Genomic DNA, 22871 nt, shown 5'->3' with positions numbered 1-22871 from the left:
TCCCAGCAAAATCTCCCTGTTCAGCCAGGCCGGTCGTCTTTCCCACCAGCTCATCTTACGGCACATGGGGACTGCCTGCTCCTGCGCCTTTAAGATTTCCTTCTTGAAGACTGTGCAGCCTTCCTGGACCCTTTTGCCCTTCAGGACTCTCTCCCTGAAGAAGGAACATAGAGCCTCATTTTTAGAGCTACTGAGTGGTGCCGATTCAAACTGATACTATGATATGGGTGGTCTCCGTTGACTTCAAATTAGGCTTTTTTCACAACAATTTATGGAAAGAAAAAAAAAACCAATCTTCATAGACAAAAGTAGTGGGCGTGTCTGGAAGTTTTGGTTTTGTTATCTGCTTTGTATATTCTATTTTCATTGGCTCAGCTCTGCTTGACTTTATAGTCTACTCACCAATTCAAATAGAAGTTTAGGGTATGAAGCTAGATTGTATTAGATTCAATTGACTACAGGTGCTATTAACTTTATTGCCAACTAATTTAAGTAGAATGAAAACTTTACTTGGATATTAATAGATGTCAAAAATAGGAAGGGCCACTACATAGTAGGTTAACCTCCTGGCATGTGGTCAGGATACCAGGGAGACTATGCCTTAACACCAAAACTCTCAGACAAAAAATATTCAGTATCTTGGAATCCATTCTTAATAATTTACTTTGCATTTCAGGGCAAAGAGAAGTTCCAGAAGACTGTACGTTTTGCACAGTTTTATTTTATGGATGCATTTATATTGCTGTGTTGTGGAGCTGAATTTCAACTATTCAGTTTCCATCTAGACATAACTAAGGATGACCTCAAACGGTGAGTAAAATGTCTCATTAACAGACCACTGAAAGTACTTGTACTGTTTGATCTGTGATTTTTTGCGTGGTGATGTGGGGTGGAGTGGAGGGCAAGAATATTACAGAAGAAAAAAATTAAATAGTAAAAGCTAATTGTAAATACATCTTTGTTCTGACTTAATAGAAAAAAAAGAATGTAAAATAATTTTTTATATTGCATACCTTATCTGGTGCAAATACAGTTTTACTATCACTGTTACTATTTGGGACCTTCTGAGCTTTACCTTCTGCCTGTTTACATCTTAATGTGCATTAATGTCTTAAATTACATTTGAGAAGCTATTGCAAATCTTTCACTTGTGGGAATATTCCTATATACTTTTTCTTTCAGGGACTCCAACATGCTGCTACTGTTTTCTTCCTTCTCTGTCAAATGGGACTAGATTACTTTCATAATTTTCACTGACTTTCTAACTGCTATATTGTATCTAATTACTTATTGTCCTGTTTTGTCCCTGTGTTTCTTCATTGTTAGGAATCCCTCTTTCCGACCTGGAATTAATTCTTTTATTAAATGTCTGATAGACCTTTTGTGTTCTTTTAGTTTATAACTGGAGCTAAAACTGTTGTTGTATCTTTTTACTAAGTTTCTCTGCTCTTCATTTGCTTTTGCTGGTTTTCAGCAGCATTTGTGTATATAAGACTTTATTACATTCATATATATATATATATACACACACACATATGCATGTGTGTATGCATATGTTTAGACATGATAGCACTTAAAAAAACCCCTGAAGAGATATTTTTCTTTGTCTGGTATGATGACTTTGTATTTTGAGTGGAAGGACTAACAGAATCAAGGTTACAACACTGAAGTCTAGTAGTTGATATTGTGAATGATGTGTCCTGTCTGTTCATGATATTAAATAGTATTGGGTTGCAACCTTAGATGGGAAAGACTGGCCTATTTCCTTGGTAGTTTTGCCACTGCTCAGAAAAACATACTAAACACAGCCTTAAATATGTTTTTGAATAGGAGTGCTTTCCTGGATTGAGACATGAACCTGGTAGGTGGAACTTCACTGAAACTTTAAACAGTCATACAGGAAACAAAAGGAGAAAAAATGCCAAATTATATAATTCTTTTAAAATGCACTTTTTTTAAGAACAAAAATTCCTTTTTTATCTGAAAAAGTAATTAGTGGATTATGATCTAAATTCTGTTTTTAAATTCTTCAAAATGGTTAATTGTATTTTTCAGTCACCTGCTTGATTTGACAGTTAATCCATTGTCACTTGTGATTCTTTACCTTCCATTACTGGTCAAAATCCTTAATGGAGGGTGTTGCTGTGGCTCTTACTTATTATTATTTTAGTCATATACTCTGTTTGGAATGGGAATATAGCAAATAGACTGGAAAGCTAAATACAAAGGAATATAGAATTTCCTGCTTTGATTTTATAGTATATACTTTACATTAGGAGGGTAAAACTAATAGAATAAAATGAAAAGAAAATACTGAAATACAGACACAAGTTCTATTGAAAGGACTTTTTTCCCCTTTGACTTTCTTTTCTTATAACTGCTTCTACAGAGTTCTCATGTTCTGAAGTGCTTACCCTGTAAGTGTAAAAGTACAGGAGGAAGCTGGAAGGCAGGAAAAGTGATTCCTGTTCCCAGTTTTGCTTGAAATCTATTCATAGCATAAACAAGTAGTATTTGGAAACTGAGGCAGGCAACCACTTCTTTCATACCATTTTTAACTCTTAAAATTTATACAAGCAATCATGGAGAAACTTAGAAAAAGAAGATGTAAAACAATATTCAGTATTTCTCGATTCATTAACACTAACTCAAAAATATGCAATTAGAGACTCTGGGATATTATTGTAATGCCAAAAGACCAAATGCACAATCGTAGACATCACGACGAATCCACAAACCAATCTGAGGCCTGGTTATATATATATCTCTATAAAAAAAGGTATTAAAGGTTAATATGCTTTGATGTTTTCTTGTGAATTCCATACAGTTCATTTCCCAGCATTTCTTTCTTTTATGGAACACTGCATCATTCCTTTTGTTTCTCACAACTCATTCTGCCTTCTGAGTCAAATTTGGAAGAATGCTTGAGTGGTACTGATTCAAGAAGATGCTATATCTAACCCCAAAGCATGCTTTATACCCTTAATTAGAAGGGCATGGCAATGCAGTCTGGTTAACCTATGGATTGCTACTGTATTTCAGAGATGAAGACAGTACAATGACAAATGATACTACTGTTTCACTGTGCAGTTTTCAAAGAACTCCCTATAAGTATTAATTAAGTAAGCAACACAGCAATTTAATTCGTTAAATATTGTTTCAGTTTTAGAGGTGAAACTGAGAAGTAGAAATAAGAAAAAGATTGTTATATTCCTTATTGGCTTATTTAAATATATCCTTATTTACAAATGTCATAGAAGAGACTTATTGCAGTTCTGGGAACAGAATGCAGATCTCCTGACTTCTGCTTCTATGATTAATCTCAAAATGATTCACAGTCTAAACAAATTTCTTCACATTCTTCAAAATTACTAACTATTGAATTTCCCCTCTCATCAGCAGTTGTGCATGCTGATATGAAGAGCAACGATTTGCTTCTCAGTTTTTTTAAATTATTAATTATTTTAAAGTCACATAAGAATTTGAGCAGAACAAAACATCTATGGTTTGTTATCTTATTTTTGTAGTTTTATGTGGTGTTTTAAAGATCAGCAAGAGCAATTTGGAAGGAGTTTAAAAAGGAGAAAATTGTGTTCCAGTAACAGAAACAATGCCTTTTAAAGCCATTATATTTAGCAACTGACTGTAGTAATCATACATACAGTAAGGGAAGTAAGGATAAAATATCTGCTCTGATGAAACGGGAAACTATAACAGCACATATTATAGATGGATAAAGCAAAGGCTATGGTAAGTGGGTTTAAAATTTAGCATGATAACGATATATAGGAGAGTGTTCAAGTACTTCTGGAAAGTAGTTTAAAGTTCTTTAGTAAGTGGGCTGCACAGATCTGATTCAGCAGTATGATAATAAGAATATTCTAAGCTTGGTTCCTTTGAGCTTTAGCCATTAAATCAAAGAACTTAAACACTCTTTGTTTTTTTGTCAGCAACAGAATAGAAACTGAGAAGTACATAAGTCATAACATGAATTCTAACAACATTCTGACAGCAACCATCACTAAATGATTTAAATTTTCCTGTGCTTATCTTTTGTTATGCCTAAGACTCATTACATAGAGTCAGTGAATGACACCCACTTTCCTCTGTAGTGCAAGAGAGAATATTTTTCAGTTATGATGAATTCTAAGAATTCAGGTAGATTAAGTGATTCTTCTCCTTTTCATGTAAATGATTTTCTTATTTTACTGAACTCAAGGCTGTGTCTGGAAATGTATATTGGGACTACCATTTGAAGATTAATTTTTACAGTGCATATAAAAATGTTTTTAATAGCCTGAAACCTTATGATCTGTTATACTGATGGTGTTTGTGGTCTGTCACTTAGTTTTGACTTTGTCATGCGCAGTCATTTTCCTTAAAATTTTAAATGCCAGATCTGCATCAAACTGTTTTTTTGGGTTGTTGGGAGGGGTTTTTTAGGTGTCTATCTGTCCTCTGGTTTTAGCATGGTAACATCCATACATTGAAATTTTTTGTCTTTCTGGGTCTCCTGAAAAATGCTTCCAGCAGAGAATTTCAAATCTGCTGGAAAGCAGACACATCAGTCTCTTCCATCATTGCAGGAAGTGCTTGCAGCTTAGAATCTAGTTTTATATTTTATTTCTGAAGCTATACCAATCTCCTGAAAATAATTATATACTGTAAATGTATTCCTCAAAAATTGTTACATCCCTAAGTATGTGGGTTATAAGAGATTACAGAGATTAGTCATTTACACTGTTGTTAGAATTCTAATGATTAAAGGCATTAAAAGTGGACAGACTTGTAATTTTGAATATATCAACACAAATGTGATTTTATTTGGATCTATAGGATTGTCAGCTGAGATTGTGCTGTGCAAAATCACAGAATCACAGAATCACTAGGTTGGAAAGGACCTTTAAGATCATCAAGTCCAATCATTAATGCAGCACCACCATGTCCCCTAAACCATGTCCTGAAGCGCCACATCCACATGTTTTTTGAACACTTCCAGAGATGGCGACTCCACCACCTCCCTAGGCAGCCTGTTCCAATGCCTGACCACCCTCTCAGTGAAGAAATTTTGCCTAATATCCAATCTAAACCTCCCCTGGTGCAACTTGAGGCCATTTCCTCTTGTCCTATCACTAGTTACTTGGGAGAAGAGACCAACACCCTCGTCGCCACAACCCCCTTTCAGGTAGTTGTAGAGAGCGATAAGGTCTCCTCTCAGCCTCCGCTTCTCCAGACTAAACAACCCCAGTTCCCTCAGCTGCTCCTCATAAGACTTGTGCTCCAGACCCCTCACCAGCTTCGTTGCCCTTCTCTGGACACGCTCCAGCACATCAACATCCTTCTTGTAGTGAGGGGCCCAAAACTGAACACAGGATTCAAGGTGTGGCCTCACCAGTGCCGAGTACAGGGGCACAATCACTTCCCTACTCCTGCTGGCCACACTATTCCTGATACAGGCCAGGACGCTGTTGGCCTTCTTGGCCACCTGGGCACACTGCCGGCTCATGTTCAGCCAGCTGTCAACCAGCACCCCCAGGTCCCTTTCCGCCGGGCTGCTCTCCAGCCACTCCTCCCCAAGCCTGTAGCGTTGCATGGGGTTGTTGTGGCCAAAGTGCAGGACCCTGCACTTGGCCTTATTAAACCTCATACAGTTGGCCTCTGCCCATCGATCCAGCCTGTCCAGATCCCTCTGCAGAGCCCTCCTACCCTCCAGCAGATCAACACTCCCACTCAACTTGGTGTCATCTGCAAACTTACTGAGGGAGCACTCAATTCCCTCATCCAGATCATCAATAAAGATATTGAATAAGACCGGCCCCAGAACTGAGCCCTGGGGAACACCGCTTGTGACCGGCTGTAATAAGATATTGTTTGTCCATTTTTTTGCCTCCATCGCAAACTTTTCTGTGACTTGAGGTGGTGTTGGTCCAATTTAGACAATTTTTAGGGTGCGTTAGTGCTACAATAACATTTGTAGTTGACTTGTGAGGTAGAATTTTGCTATATTCATTTCACATTCCTGGCCTTCATCTGTGCAGCATTTTCTAGGGCTTGTAGTGTTTTGTAATAGCTGAAATCAACTTCACAACGGTCTGTGACAGTACATTCATATTGGAAACCCTGCAACAAAAGAATTAGCTTTGCTAATGGCAGACTGCCAACTTTATGAAAAATGGCCAGATCTGAGACGGAATTCTTAATCTAGTTGTATATAATTTTATTTTCAGAACTTGCTTCTGATGGGAAAATAAAATATTTCTATTTTACAAAGTAGCCCTTGTTGTACTCGGATCTTTTCTGAGTATACACAATCTGTTGATTTTCTGCAGACAAAAGCACAGTTATTTTGTTAAACACGCCTTCTTTCTTGTAAGTTGTAATATCTTTCCACAATCTAAAAAGCTTTTCATTTGTGTACTCTTAACACCTTTATCTTGATGAACATCACAACACCCTCTGACCCTTACTGGATTAATTCCTCAGCAAGCCCTTTGTAAGATATATAACAATGTTTTATATAGCAAACAGGAAATTATTTCAACTTAAAACGTAGACTGTGCACTCTTGCTTATGTTTCAACATACATTTTTATTCTCAAATTCTGTTCTTACGTATTACAAGTGAGTGGCATTTAAGCTTTTGTCTGGTGTCTGTTTGAATTATGTAATACCTCTCTTCCACATTCTGTTTACCTAACTTCTGTGTTGTCTGTTAATTCTTAGTTTATGGGGGTATTATTAAAGCAATAAGGTTACCCAAATTATTATATAAACTTCAATCTTTAAGAAGCAAGAACTAATGTACAGTGTCCAGCTCAATGTGTCCATAATGCCTGGCTGAATTTTAGTTGACTTGCACTTTAAATTGAAAGTGTATAGGACGTGGCAAATGCATTGTGTCCAAAAAAATATAAGGTCTTAAGTATACTAAAATTCCTCTTTTTTTTTTTTTTTTTTTTTTTTTTGCTAATGCATACTCTTGTTCTATTTTTTTTCTGTTATTTTGGTTCAGTTTTGTTTTAACTTGTACTTGATGAATCTCAGTTTACTGTGTTGGTTGAAGATTTCCTTTCTAGGTGAAATTCTATCTGGGAAACACCCTGTGAGGTATTTATCTATGTAGCAGACTGTACTGTAGAAGAGAGATACTTCAGCTAACTCAAAACAATTTTTCTTGCATTTGGGAGAAATCTGTTTCTTTCAGCAGGGTAAATTAGACCAGAGGAAACTTCATGCTGCCTTCATTAGATTGTTCTTATTATCTCAGTGAGCTTATTAAAGTTAGCTTGGATATCTTTACCCAAAACTGGTGATAAATCAGTTGTTCCTGAAGTCTAGAGCAGTTTTTGTAGTTTATTTGAATAAAATACTTCTGGAAACCACAAAAGGTTTTTGGATTAAATTGCAAAACACTGTATTTTACTTTCTGCTTTACCACCGCTGTTGAGGTAGATCTAATGTCTACCTGCAAAAGCTCAGCAGATCATTGTTTGAGAGTGACAAAGGCAGGCAAAAGCAAATCGTTAACCATTTTTATTTTGAATTGATTCAGCTAATAAATGTATTACTTTTGTCAAATGATCTCAGTTTTGCAAACTTCTAACATTGTTGGAAAGAAACAGTAATTATTCCTACAAGTGTGTCATGCATGGACTTTTGTATTGTCATTGGACAGACATGTTAAAGTGGAATTATAACACTTTGTTACATTGGAATAATTTTACTGCATAGAAGTGTCTGCATGTAGAATATAATGTAGAAATTTTGAGTTGTTGTGGTGTATTGACCTTTGCTGGCAGCTAAGCCCCCACCCAGTTGCTCATTCTCCCTCAGTGGGATCCCCCAGTGGATTAGGGTGAGAACTGGAAGGGCAAAGGTGAGGAAAACTCATTGGGATAAGATAAAGACTGTTTAATAAGTGAAGAAAAAAATAAAAAGCAAACACAAGTGATGCAGAAGTAATTGCTCAGTAGCTCCCACCAGCGGACTGATGCCCAGCAAGTCTTCGAGCAATGGCCACTTTCAAAATACTCCTCCCCCCAGTTTTATTGCTGAGCTTGTCATAACATGTTATGGAATACCTCTTTGGATAATTCAGGTAAGTGGTCAAGGCTATGTCCACATCTGACCTCTTGCACTCCCCCAGCTTACTCACTCTGGGGGCACAGTGAGAAACAGAGACCATCTTAATGCTGTGCAGACACTGTTCAGCAATAGCTAAAACCCTGGTGTGTTATTAACACTGTTTTGGTCACAAATGTAAACCAGCAAGCTACTATGAAGAAAATTAACTCCATCTCAAACAGACCCAGTACATTTATTAACAACTCTGTTTATATTCCTTAGGTGATTTCTGTGGAAATCATATTCTTCTTGCCCAACATATCCATATCCATTGAGGAATGTTTTCTGTTGATTAGATCCATGTTGTCTGTGCTGATATGTTTCAGTAAACAGAAAGATCTAATCAGACTGCATAACAACACGGTTCTCTGTTGTGTAAGATAAATAAGTCTGAAGCCATTTTAGAGGGCTTAGCAAGTCTGCGACATCTGCATGGAGCTGGCAGACATCCCACAGGACCTTGAGGAGTCCAGTGTATGTTGGGAAGACAAATTTCTTTGTTAGTGTGTGATCAGCTCCTTGTTCTTTTCCCATCTAAGTGGAAATTATTCTTTCCTCACTATTTTCTCCTCATTTTCTTTCTTATTGCCCCTATAATCAGCACATGAAACACTGTACTGCAACTAGTGGTATTTCTGGGTTTTGATCATAGGTATTCGACAGATTTTTTTTTTTTTCTCTGCCACATTTTCAAGATATATACAGGATTATTTCAATGTTTCATGTTGATGGAAGATCTATCTTATGTATATGAATATCATGTTTCTTTTCATCCAAATGAGTTTTGTTACCAAGTTTTTTAATAGAGTTCAGCAATGAGTTAAAAGGCCTGTGGCTTTAATTTTTAATGAAAGAAAGCATTTTGGTTTGCTTTGTGATTCCAATGGGAATTTACTGGTGGCCACAATCATAACTTATTTCATTAACACTAGCATTCATTTGGTGTTTTTTGCAGATACAAACAGAGAAGTGTTTGCAAATTGGTACAGAAATTTCCCATGGCTTCAACAATGGAGATTACCAGCCTTTCAGCAGTAAATGATTTCTACTCTTGTATCCTTTGTACGCCTTATTTTCTTCATAGTTCTTTGGAATTAATGACATGGAAATAACTTCAGTTAAAGTAATTAGCATTTGATTCTTTACTACTCTTTTTCTGTTAGAGTAAAAATGCTGTATTTTTTTTGTGATATTCAGCCTTGGACATAAATTTTTTAGGACTGTAAGTTTTTTGCTGCTCATAGAGCACTAAATACAACAAACTCTTGATATCTATTTATTGGTCTTTTTGTCTATCTATATACTTTTGTTCCTTTAGATCAGTTTAACTTTAACACAGCAAATGGTACAGATATTGTACTTACAGCTGGCAGCAACCGAGCACTGGAAATTTTTGACCTCAATGCAGGCTGCAGCACAGCAGTGATACCAGAAGCTCATACTAGATCAGTCCATCAGATCTGCCAAAATAAGGTATATAGTTTATTGAATTTTATTTGTAGTACCACTACAACTCCATCAACAAAGAAATTGGAGGTTAAAAATATAACCAATAGTAATTGATATTTTATATGTTGGGGAGGATGGGTAAGGTCCTAAGCCTGTGTGACAAAGGCAGCTAGATTTCATTTGTTATCTAGTGGAAAGTAGGGAGCAGTGAGAATGATTGAATAAGCTTGCTATTAGGGAAGTGTATATTACCCTTGGCCTTACTTGTGCCAGGCTTTAATACTTTAGTTCAGCAGGAACTTTTCCTTGTGTGACTGTTCTCCTCTAAATTTGAATCTGAAGTCATCTGATTTATTCTGAAACTTCAGAAACAGCAACCAAAAAAAATAATTGCTGAGTACTGCAATAGAATAGATGACTTAAAAACCCTTGTCCTTGCTCCTTTTTTTTTTTTTTTTTTTTTTACTTGAAGATTGATTTGAATGTTTGGAGGTCTTATGATACCATACATGCTGGAATGCCTACTACTTTATGTTTGGTTAAGTATGGTTCTTCATTCCCAGTTGGAAAGTCCTTGCTTCTGTGGGTTGAAAACAGCTCCTTATTATTACTTTTGTATAGTTCTTTGTGGGTTTTCTTGAGAGATGTGATCTGGTAAAACACTTAAAATTGTGCTAACTATTTCAGTACTATTTGTAACACATATAAGCTTAAAGTTCTGGCTTTTCTTTTTGCTTGGTCAGCTTAGCGGCTTCAGGTTATTTAATCAAGAAAAACTTTAAAGCTGTGGGCAAATGTTCACTTGGGGGGAAAAAACCTAGAGGTATGTGGTATAGCAAAGAAAATTGACCATTTCTGGGGAAAATTATAGATCAAGGTTCTCTATTTTTTTCAGTTATATAAAATTAATACTTTAGATAATTCAATAGGAAAATTACATATCAACTATTTTGTAACAGTTGTATAATGTAAAGCTGTTAGAGTAAATATAACTGCATTTACATTAAGATAATACACTAAAATATTTTACAGACTTGTAAAAATATGCAGAATTCTGTGTGTAAATTACATCCTGTTTAAAGCGTGAAACACATTGGAATCTAGGGTTAGCTAGTGATGAGGGGTGAGGCCATAGAAGCAAATCTGTAGAGTTAAACAGTTGATGCTGAAGATCCAGTGCCTACACAAGAAAACTTACGAAGACTTTCCTTTGGATTAGCCCTAGTCTTGTTTTATGGACTGGATGCTCATTAGTGATTGCAATATATATTCTTGAAGTGAATTTTTTTGTTTAGTTTCATGCAAGTCAGTTCTCATGTTCCAAGACTGCTTTGTGATGCTACCTGGACAGTAGTAAGTGGGGACAATTGGAAGATTTGTTCTTTAAATAAATAATAAAAAAATCTATTTAGAAGGCCTTGTAAAGCACTAAGGAAGATATGTTCAGATTAAGTGGGGGAGAAACCAGTTAGTAAGTTAGAAACTGGTTAGCAAATTATTAAATACACAGAATATTCTAGAAACACAGGTGAACAGCATTACATTCTGTTGTTTCTAGTTTTGGACAGAAACAGCTGTAAGCAAGTATATATAATTTGCAATATAATTACTTCAATTTTAAATTGTTCTTTTGGTTTGTTCAAGAGATTGTTTGCAAGAATTGGCAATGTGTGAAATTCATCTTGGCTTGCAATATACTTGATTAAGCTTATTATATCACTTGGAATTTGTTTTCTTCACAACAGACATTTTCTGATGTATAATAAAACAGTGTTACAAACTTTTGTCCAGAACAGTTTATTGGAGGAATATTGGGGGGGAGGAGAAAAAGTATATTCATGTAAAAGATTTGTCTGCACTGACTGTTACAAAGTATATCTCTTAGAATATGATAGGGTGGGACATGCATTTTAACGTGTGTCTGTAATTCCCGTTTCCTTTTAGAATTTTAGTACTCTAAAACTTAAAATATATTTAGAAGATAATAAGTGTTATGTCTGTGCTACTTAATAATCAAGTGCATAGACTGGGAGTGAAAATTAAATAAACCTGTCATATTACTTGTATGTGCATATAAGCTGCTACTAAATCAGTGGTTCTGTAAAGATACTAATAGATTTAAATATCAGATGAATCTAAGAACTGGTTGCCTTACTCATTTGTCTAATTTTGAAAATTTCTCTCTGTGGCCTATTAAATAAAATTAATGTGAAATCTTCTGTCTCTCAAGAATCAAGAAACCCTTGTTTTGCTTATCAAAATCTGCAGTAATTGCAATGAAGCCAGAGTAGAATTCTTTATAGTTGCTCCTCTTGAAATCTTCCCAAAATATACTGGCTAAAATCACTGAGTTCACCCCTCCCTTCTCCCCATCCAAATTCTCTAATTGCCATAGGTGGTCAGAACCATCACTTTACGTTTAGTAGAGTATAGCACGTCCCTTGTTGCACAGGCAGTTATCAGTGTGATGAAGCCTTGATCAGTAATGGTATGCTGAAGATGATAAACCACCCTACTGAATCACTACTTGCCACAGCTTATCTTTCTTTAGTAGGAATGCTTTGAATATTCTTGACTGTAATTAGGTTGTAAAATCAGGTTGTATCCTCGCCTGAGATACTCAGTCTGCAGCCTCTGTACAGATGTAAGTACAGTTGATAAGAGCTTGTCCCTTATCTGAAGTTTGAATTATGCAAGATAGTCTCTGTTCTTGTTAACACTGAAATATTGCAGATGAATGTAGAATACGTACTCATACAATGTGTGTGTGTGTATATATATATATATATAGAATGTATATAGATGTACATATACATAATGTATACCAGACTTTTGTTTATATATTTGTATTACTTGTGGGACATTACTTCCTGTTTGTCATCTACTTTAGATTAGTACAGTTATTAGGATTTGATATCTAAAGAACCTTAGTGCTGGATCCAGAATAGTGCAATTCAGCTTACCAAAGTCTAGGAGAGGAAACCACAAAAAACATGCCTAGGTCTTGAAGCTCCATATATGACTAAAGCTTATACAATTAAATTGCTTGCAAAACTTTAGGCTTTATACTGCTTGCTTAGAACATCTATAATCTTGATTTAATTGAGCATATTAATGTTTATTATTCCAAACCTCCTTGTATTTTTGCTTCCTTAAAAAGTATTTTGGCACCAAGTTCTCCTGAAGTGCTTGGAGCATACCATATAATGGTGATACTGTGTCTGTCTTTGTCTACAGGTTCTTCCAGCAGTAAGAAAACTAATTACGCATCCTTTCTAAAGGATTTTAAGCCTGTGTCCTTAGATACCACCTTCCAAATCCACCACAATAATTCCGATTTGACTATTGTGTTCTTTATAACCTTCCCCTTGTTACCACATACACTTTCAGTTTTGTTCCCTAAACACTCCTCCTGTACCACAACCTTATCTTCTTGTCATGTCCTTATTACTAGTTGACTGAGAGGCATGCCAATTACTCTTGTGTCGGCTGGTTAATGGCTTGTCAAACAAAATCACTTTCCTTAACGGCTGTGTTGGTTTGAATTTCTGTCTGCTAATTACTCATTTACATCTACCTTGTGGAAAAGTAATTATCTTAAGACCTTTATCTCTCTGTCAGATTAGATTTAAATAGTGAAGCAGGTTAAAATTTTGTATGGGAATCAGCAGAGAGTACAGTTGCATAAGCACCATTCCATCAGGAAACTGGGGTAAATACATGGTCTGGTGGAGATGTGGTTGTGATACTGTTGCAGGTTCATGTAATAGCTTACTTCTCAGAGTGTTTGCTTAGGAGCTGGGGGAAAGAAGTTCATTGTTCTCCTCAGCCTGAGAAAGCTGATGGAAATCTCCCACTTTTCAGTGATAGGCTGGTGTTGAGGGACCCTCCACTCTTTTTCCTGAACCTGTGTCTGGTTTCCAAACCCTACTCTCAGAACTGCTCGTGATACTTTTGTGCAGGATGTCACTAGACCCAAGCGATGTCATTAAGTTCCTTCTGAGGCAATGAGCCAATGTTGCTCTTCTGGCTGTAGTAACTTCACCTCACTCTCATTATTAGTCCTTAGCCGTCTTATACCAAGCCTGACAAGGCAAATATCCTAAGTTGAAAGTAATGGATTTACACTGCTGTAAGTTGTTTTATTCAACCAGTAATTTTCAACTTGGCAATTTTGGTTTGATACATAAGAACACCTAATGAAAATTGATTATCAATGATTACCAGAGTATTATGTGACTCTTCATGGTTCCATTACTTTGCCTACTAACTGTTAAGAAATGTAGTAAAATTGATTGAAATATCAACATTGTGTTCATGTCTTGGAGTTTAGGAACCTCTGAGATACAGAAATAAATGGCAATTTAAGATTAGACCACAAAGATTCAAAGCTTTAGTGTTAGCAATATGTTTGTAGTACTGCAAGGCATATTCTTTGAACAGGAGTCTCTAAGTGTCAACCACAAATATTAGGATGGTATTGTGTTCTGCTAGCTAGCTAGTTTACGTTCATTTTCAGAGAAACAACAAAGTTTCTAGTTTTCTGCCCAGGCCCTTTTGTTTCAAAATTCATTGGTCCATTAATTAGGCAATGTACATGATATGAAGGCTGAAAAATGTAATAGGAAACTCAGAAGTTTCAGTCAGTTAACTTTTTCTTAGCCATAGTGACAAACCTATCTGAAGGTATGTGCTTGCCTGCAAGATGTGGAGTGTTTTTTGAGACATCTATTGATCAATGCCTTTAGCATAAGCCAGCTACACTGCTTGGATGATATCAATGGTGTTCATGTGGAATTAGTGGATGAGACAGGGATTCTGTTGAACCATGTCATTCTTGGGGCCAAATTTTATGTGAAGTTGCAATGTAGTAAGTCTATCGAGAAGCTGAGAAGGGATTACGGGGTGGATGAGGAAGGTGATGAGGCATAGGCAAGTGATTTGTCTGTCGGAATGAAAGAATGTAGTTTGAAGAGTATGTTGGAATATGCTACATTTTGCATTAGATTCTCATAAATTATAGTTATCATAAATTAATGGACTATAAAACCACAAAGGGATAAATAAAATTCAGCCTGCATATTATCCCAACTAGTATATATTTTCTTGTCTTCTACAGTAATATTCAATAGCAAATGTAGTTTGAAGATAGAAATATAACCTTATATTCGTAAAGTATATTACTGACAAAATGTAAAGGCAGGGAAGAAACAAAGGGATTACACTTCTTACATGTTAGTGTATTCTAAAGTAATGGAGTAGTTCATGAATTAAATGTGTATGTGTCTGTAGAACTTTTTGTATTGGACTCTGTGATCATTACTGACTGAAGAAAGGGATGGTGAGTAAAAGTTTCAAAAACACAAAAAGAAAAGGTGTTCTGTAACTTTTAATGAGTACTATCCTTTGGACAACTACTTTCTTTCTCTTTAAAAATTACTCTTTTATAGTTAAATACACCTAATGTGAGAATGTGTAGACTTTATTGGTAAATCTGTTGCACAGTGAGTTTTAGCTCATCTGTTAGAGCAGGCTGTGATAATTCTTAGTTTAGGAAGGAAACTTGCTTAAAGGAAAGTAAGTGAAGGCTCCTGTAGTCTTTTTAATGATGAGTAACATCACTTTGTCTTGCCATTTGGGGAATTCTATTGACTAAATACTAGAGCATTTTCCAGCTATATGTCAGTTTTCACAACAAATAGAAGACTCCTGGCAGTCAAGCACTGATTGCAGGAAATGGCATTGAGGTTTCTGTGATGTATTCAGCCAAATCAAGAATGTGAACTGTGGGGAAAGCAAAGAAGGAGTTTTAACTGTTTATATTTAGTTCCCTGGAGAAAGAAGTTGTAGCCAGCAAAAATACCAGGATTTGCCAATGTGGTGTTAAAAAATCAGAGGTTTAAGAAGGACTGGATTTAATTATTTAAAGGTATGACGCCAAGATCAGTCCCGCTATGAATGAATGCAATTGCTACTGAAGTCAATGGAAAGTGTGCCCACTTATGCCAGGGCTAAAAATGGTTTAGAATTAAATGTTGGACTATTCTGGTTATTTGTATTATGTAGTTTGACTTTGTAAAGATAGTTAATTCCTTAAGGTTTTATATTTGTACTGTTCTTGTTTCTCATGTAGATGAAAATTATATTTACATTCTGAAAAATAACTTTAAACTAGAAACTGCTAGAATGTTCCCAGCTTGCATTATGTATGTATATTTTTCTGCTGTAATGTGAACATATTTTTAACTGAATAGTCATTCTCTGAATGATACAGTCTTCTAATTAGTTGATGGAATTTATGATTTGCTAATGAATGGCCATAGACCATTTCTCATTTATATAATTGATCAATATTTTGGGTATGTCTATGAAAAAGTATAAAATATTTAGTTTATCTTGACAACATGAAAATTCCTTGACATGAAGCTGAGCAATATTAATGCCTGGTATGGCTTGCTGCCCTTCAATAATAAGACAATCTTGAATGAAGATAGAAAATATAATCTGAACCTTCCTTTAAGGATCTGGGAAAATATTGAGGTCTTACTGCTTTTAAAGGGTTTTGATGATGGTAACCTCAACCTTTCTTTGAAGACCTTGTAATGACTGCAAGCAGATGTAAACTTAAGGTAGGGCACATTGTAGGGAGAGGCTTTTAGAATGATAGTTTTTGAATGGCCATCTGCTGAAGAAATGCTGAATAGCAACCATATAAGACAGGTTTTTCAGTTTGTGTGAACTGAATCTTGTCAACTATGCAAAGCTGAAAAATGCTTCTGAAGTTCTGATAAAGTACTGTTAGGAGTTGCTGAATCCAGTAGCCCAACGGAGTTGAGGCTACTGTAGCTCCCTGCCCCTGGGTCCAACCGGTAGTGAGGCTGAGCTTGTTTACCCAGTTGGCACATATATACACAGAGCTGGCCACACAGATCAACAGAGACAGAAACACTCAGCACTCACACACAGACACCACCAACAGCCTTGTCCGCCTTCCCTCTTTTGCTGATTAGGATGAAGATCCATTAGTGGGAAATATATACATAAATACAGTGTGTATCACTCAGAAGCTGGGCTTAGACACAAACTATCCAGTAACTGGCCTTGGATCTCTGCAGTCCCCAGATGATGGCACCTGGGTATGTGAACCCATGTCTCTCTAGCAGCTGGCCTGGAACTCTGGTAGCCAGCTCCTCCAGGTGCTTCACTCCCCAAGAGACACACATACCTGGCTCCCAAACACCTTCACCTACTTGCTGACAAGTCCATCTTGAAGTTTGCTAGCGATCACATTCTGCTTATGCACCCTCACTTGCCCCTCACTTGCTCCAGTTGTTTGGACCACAGACACTTGGTCCAATGTTAGTTGCTGGTGTTTAATTTCACTCACTCCAGTCTCTCCAGTTCTTGGCACTCAGACCAGCAGGCTGTCTGATCTATGGCCACAACCCAGTTAGGGGTACCCAGACCCTCACTCAAGACACACAGGTCTCTTGTGGTCCCCTAGCCAGTTGCTGATTCTTAGACCTCCGTATGTATGCTGACAGAGTAGAGAATCCCTTCATCCAGAAAAATAGTTAGAAACGGAGTTCGATAGGAAGACAAGAAAGGCTGTGCTGATCAGGTGCAGGGTGCGGCCAAATGCACTGACCAGCATACAACTGGCTCCTTTTATTCCCATTCCCCTCTATTTTCCCACTTGTGCTCCTCCACAAATCACTTTGATCCCTCCCTTTCCCTGCCTTTATTGCCTCCCCTAAACATCCCATAATGTCTTGTGCAATCACAAAATGGTCTTTTTCTACATCCCATAATGGATCCCATACCTTGATAGGTAGTAATCCCCATCAGTCTGTGAGATAAGCCAGAGAGCCTCTCCTGTCGAGCCATGAGCCCTTTGGTCCAGGGGTGACACCCACCATGATTACAGGTGGGTGTCACCCCTGGACCAAAGGGCTCATGGCTGTCCTGAGACAACACTGAAAGGAGTCAAGGCAGCAATCCATTTCTCTGACTGGGTTATGGGGCTTCCTCAACATGCCAACTTTCCTCTGCCCTCCTTTTGTGTGTGTGTACAAACAAGCTTTTTATCATATAATGTAACAAATGTTTATTGTTTATTTTTTAAATGGACTAAATTCTTCCCTGAGAGGGTTGTCAGTCACTGGAATAGACTCCCCAGGGAAGTGGTCATGGCACCAAGCCTGTCAGAGTTCAAGGACTGTCTGCACGACACTCTTAGTCATATGGTTTAGTTTTAGGTAGCCCTGTGAGGAGCAGGGGCTTGGACTTGATGATACCTATGGGTCCCTTCCAACTCGAGATATTCTATGATTCTATAAATATTTACTGCCATGAGAAGAGTTACCTGAAACCAATTTAATATTTTACAGGGGTCATCATTCAGCACTCAGCAACCTGAAGCTTACAATCTTTTCATGACCACAGCTGCAGGTGATGGCATCAAACTGTGGGATTTAAGAACACTGAGGTAAGGGTGAATTAGGTACCTTGGAATGAAAAGCCATATTTTATCTTTATTCAGAATTGTCATACTTGCTGTGATATACCAGTAGGAATTTGTATGTGGAATCAGATCTACAGTCAGGCCTTTAAAAAAGAAAATGAAAGGTTAATCGGAATTTACTAATTTTAAGAGACCAAACAAAATGCTGGTTCCTCAGTTGTAGTGAGTTATATGGAAGCCATTGAATGGTCAAGATTTATCACCCATGTCTTGCCTACCTTTGTAGATCTAATTGTATATATAAAATAGTGTATTGAACTGAATGCTAATGATATTTCCAAAACAGTATGTCGTTACTGCTAAAGGAGGTAACATTTATGATCTAGCTTTTAAAATACAAATGTACTTGTAACAACATTATTACAAATCAAGTATGTAGTGCTATAAATTTGCATAATATGTCATCATAAACTCAGAATAAAATTGTACACTTTTTCTAAAAACTTTTCAGTGTTGCACTTGGGAAAGCTGTGGGACAAAGAGAAGAGTGGTGGGGAGGGAACATTGCTCAGGAAAGGAAATGGTTGGGGCAATCTCTGTTCAGGTTAAAAGAATTATGTTTAAATGAAAAAGGTTTTATACAGGGAGGATGTTTAAGTTTTAAAGAATAATGTCATATTTGCCTTGTGTGTATGTGAACATATATTTATTTAAAGATGCAATATAATTTTTCTAGTACTGAATTTTCTATTTAGGAAATGCTTAATGATCCTTTCATTTATTTTCATTTTTCTGTGGTAAGAATACATTAAACCTATAGGGGGCATATATGTTCTTGCCAAAACCATTGCTGTGTTACCTGCACTAAATATCAGAAAGTAATGAAACTAGAGACTGCTGGTTTGGAATTTGTTACCTTCTCATGTTTTTCTAATAAGCTGCTCAAACTGTGTTGCTGAAGAGTAATGAAAAAGTAGAAAGCTTTTCACAGATCACTTATCTGTCTCTTTGTTTCTAAATACTAATATAAGTAGAGCAGGTGAATGGTAAAATAGTTAAAGTGTAAAATCTGGGCAATCAATTAAAACGAATGTGTCCTGGAAAGAGGGGAATAATTTATGTATGTTCTTGTGCTATATTTAATTTGGCAATGTCATTGTATTCTAGTGTCCACTGAGTTCTATTAGCCAAACTTCAAAAAAGTAATTCAAGTCCTTAACACCTATTTTAAGGGTGCTTATTAGGTATTATGTGAGTTACACATTACACAGTGATCAATGGTAGTAACTGTTGTGGAAAAGAAACAGACAAAATAAATCGTTATTTTTCACTTTCAACTTTCAGGAAAAAAAACCCTGCTTTTTAAAAATGAAGTTTTCTCTCATTGCTCAGACCAGAGATTGAGTCTTCTGTATTTTAAAATCTATTCTTGAGTTCTCATAAGGAAGAAAACTGTTCACTTTTTCCTAATGTGTTCACCAGGTGTTTTTCACATAAATAAATTTGAAATGTCTGAGTTTGGAGAGCTCTATCTGAACTTGGAACAAGTCTCCACTGAAGTGTTAGGTCTACTATACAGTTACACAGACTGAAAACTTTTGCTTTTTTTTGTGTTCATTGGTCTTGTCCAATCAAATCCAGTCCACCCCTTGCACTGTTGGGTGCTTACAGGAGAGATTAGTTCCTAAACAATCTTATGGTGGGCCAGTACCTTTAATCTCTTAAAGTTGTTGATTTGTAAAGTTGGGGTATCAGCCATTACCGTGTTTTGAATGGTCCCTCTGGAATGAACTCTCTTTATTTCTGCTTTGGGTTTTCCAGAATAGGGTTTGTTTAGTGAAATCTTTGTCCAGTGTTCTTGAAATGTAGCAAAGGTAAGTCACCTTCTCATTTATACTGTTTGCAGTGTTGTGGATAGTAACACTAGCTGCAAGATCTCAACTTTATTGTTTGTTGATTTTCTTCTAAATATTTGCCCTAGACATCCACAGTGAAAACTATTTTGTTTTTGTTTAATCTGTTTGTTGCCCTTAATAAGCTCTATCCATTGTTACTTTATTTAATAATACTGTAAAGTATGAAATTCTGATTAAATATGAAAAAAAAAATGCCAGCATGGTGCTCTTGAAAACTGCAGTTGAAAGCATGGGAAATAATTTTCAGGGCAACTCTGCACAATTTCCCTGGGACTCTTAGTTGTTACTTTCATTTAATTTCTTTGATGATGGTTCCCTTTTTTATTCTTCTGACATGCATTCGTTTTCTCATAATTGGCTGAGGAATCATATCAGAATGCTCAGGTTCTTTTTCGATCTTTGCTTAGAGTAAATCTTCAGACATGTTATCCTGGCCTGCAGCTTTATAGGTTTTGAATATATTGATTTTTTTTTTTTTTTTTTTTTGCTCTGAGTTCTACAAGAATTTTTCCATTCAGTCTGTATTATCAAACTACTTTTTTCAGTGAAAATTCATTTACCTTATATTTTCTTTTGTTCTTGAAGTTGATGAGAGTACTTTGCAACTTCCATTTTCATCATCTTTACTGGATAAAGCGGTGAGCCTGTCTCTTTCACTATTGATGATCTGGAGGCATTCCAGGATTGCTTCAGAGAGTGCCAGAAAGTCTTATGGGTTCCTCTGAAGGTGGTACAAGAAAAGGTATTTTAACATCTGATGTTGTCAGCCAACCTCACACAGCCAGATCATCTTGCCAATAAGTGAGGGAATCTTGGACACTGCTAGTGACTTTTGGATTTACTCAGACTCTTGCTTCATTTGCTTTGAAATACGTGGATTTTTGAAGTTTCATCTGAAGATTTTGAATATTTTTATATTTTTCCTGCATTCTCCTCATTTATAACTGTAGCTAAGAAAAGCTCCAGACAATCCACAAAGCAGACTTATGAATAAAGAATCAAGGAGAATAGATCTTTTTGGAAGAAGAACCAGCTCTGGTTAACTTCTTCCAGGTTAGGATAATGAAGTATGAGGCTTTATGAATACATGTCTTAGGGTAAGATAATGACCTTTCCAAGATGTTGTGAGGAGCAATTGAAGTCTATCTTGTCTAGAAGAATGGCTACTTGAAGAGCAAGTGAAAATACTTTCTCTTGGGTCCAAAATGGAAGCAGTGAACACAGGAATTAGACTGATGTGCAAAAGGAATTTGAATGAAAACATTACAGTTATCAGCTTCAGGATTACCAAAAAAGAGTCAGACAAACATTTAATGATCAGGAGGTACAAAGTTTTGATGCATATTTACATTTTTTGAAGGAGTTTAGGCGTTCTTTATGACAAAATATTGTAGACTCTTAATTGTCCATAAGACACAGGAAACTACCATGCTACCTCCTTCTGCTGTCTCTCTGTTGAATGCAATTTAGAGACATCACAACCCCTTCTGAAGTCAGGAATCTAGCAATGATTTATAGGGATCTGTACGTATTGTCTCTACCACTTAATCTTTCTGGAAAATCTGGATTAGAATAACACAAGTTGGTGAGTTCTGTAGGTCACCCAGGCTAGATATACTATAAAATTCCAATATACTAAGCCTCCTTATCTGTCAGTCCTGCCTGCTTTAGTGACAGTGTTCATGAACACATAGGACAGTGAGACACAGATATGTTTTGGCATACAGATATATTTTGGCATCCCAGTGCTGTAAAACCAATGCATAGAAAGAGTGTAGAAACTTAGGAATTAAGGAAAATTCCATTCCCTGAACATAAATCAAACTCAGTAAACCCATAATAACCCAAAATGGAAGACTAGACTAAATACCAGCTGCTTTAGTATGTTCATATGTCACTTAAATTTCACATGACAGTTTTAATTCTGTTTTACGCTCTGGATCCCTTCAATTTCTCATTTCCTCCCACTTGTAGATTAGATAATTCTGTGCATTAAAACATTCAGAAGAAAGGAAGTTTCTTTCATTCATTATGTTAAGAGGAAACCATCAATTCAAAGTGCTGCCCTCTTCACTTTGTTAAATGCATTTAGAATATTAACTAAACACTTAGTTGAAGCACCAGCTCGCATTCACTGGCAAAGTTATATGAATACCATCATCTTCATGACTGGCTGATATTGAGAAAAATCATCTGTCCAGATTTCTGCAGCATTTTGCTGTTTCCTTTGCGTGATTCATTCCAAGGAGTCACTTTCCTAAGAGGGGTTCTAGAATGTGAAGTAGTGTAAGCTTTTCTTCCCCAAGGCAGATTTCAGATCTTCTGCAAAGCACTGATGTGGACCTTCCTTGCTCATTAGTAAAATGTGGTTAAAGTCATGGTGCAGTAAAGCTTCATCCTTCTTTGTGACACTAATTGTATGGCCTGGTCTCATACTTTCAGTTGTATCTTTACTCAAGTTATAGACTGCACTGTGAGCACCCTGAGTGCACCACTGGGCCTTAAATACCCTGACCAACCTTAGATCCCCACCCATGCACTCTCTGCTCCTTGCTTCAGGCACTCCATCTAAACTCAGGCCTGGACATTTAGTCCTTGCCTGACCAATGTTGTTGGTGTACCTGTCTCAAGTCCTGCTTCCTGCTTTGTTTTCTGCATGGACTTTGACCTACCTTGTAGGCAGTTTGTCTTGAGTTCTGTCTCCAGTGAACCCATGTTGCAGTCTTACCTCCAGCCCTGTATCTGGCTCCATCTCCTGCTACTCCTGACTGGACTCTAAGGATGGACCCAGGACCTGATTCATCACCTCACTTTTTCTGGGACTGTTAATGGACCTTGTTATCAGCACACTACTCTGCCCACCCAATTCAGATATAGTGGGATGGTGCCCTGGTCGGTGAGGACACTGTGTCATCATCA

At 36.7% G+C, this 22871-nt stretch overlaps 1 protein-coding gene across 1 annotated transcript in view; it reads left to right on the top strand.

The window, feature by feature from the left end:
• The window catches only part of WDR27 (WD repeat domain 27), a gene marked incomplete at both ends in the record, with an annotated part of 143622 nt that overhangs the window by 32231 nt on the left and 88520 nt on the right, over positions 1-22871 (top strand). Inside the window, 4 exon segments of the mRNA XM_081998563.1 lie at positions 677-810; positions 9079-9176; positions 9475-9596; positions 17963-18060. Of these exon segments, the coding sequence (XP_081854689.1) occupies positions 677-810; positions 9079-9176; positions 9475-9596; positions 17963-18060 (452 nt within the window).

Source organism: Phaethon aethereus, assembly GCF_964289735.1.
Source record: "Phaethon aethereus genome assembly, chromosome: 3".
Classification (NCBI taxonomy): Eukaryota; Metazoa; Chordata; class Aves; order Phaethontiformes; family Phaethontidae; genus Phaethon; species Phaethon aethereus.
This window is presented reverse-complemented; position numbering and strand designations above follow the sequence as displayed.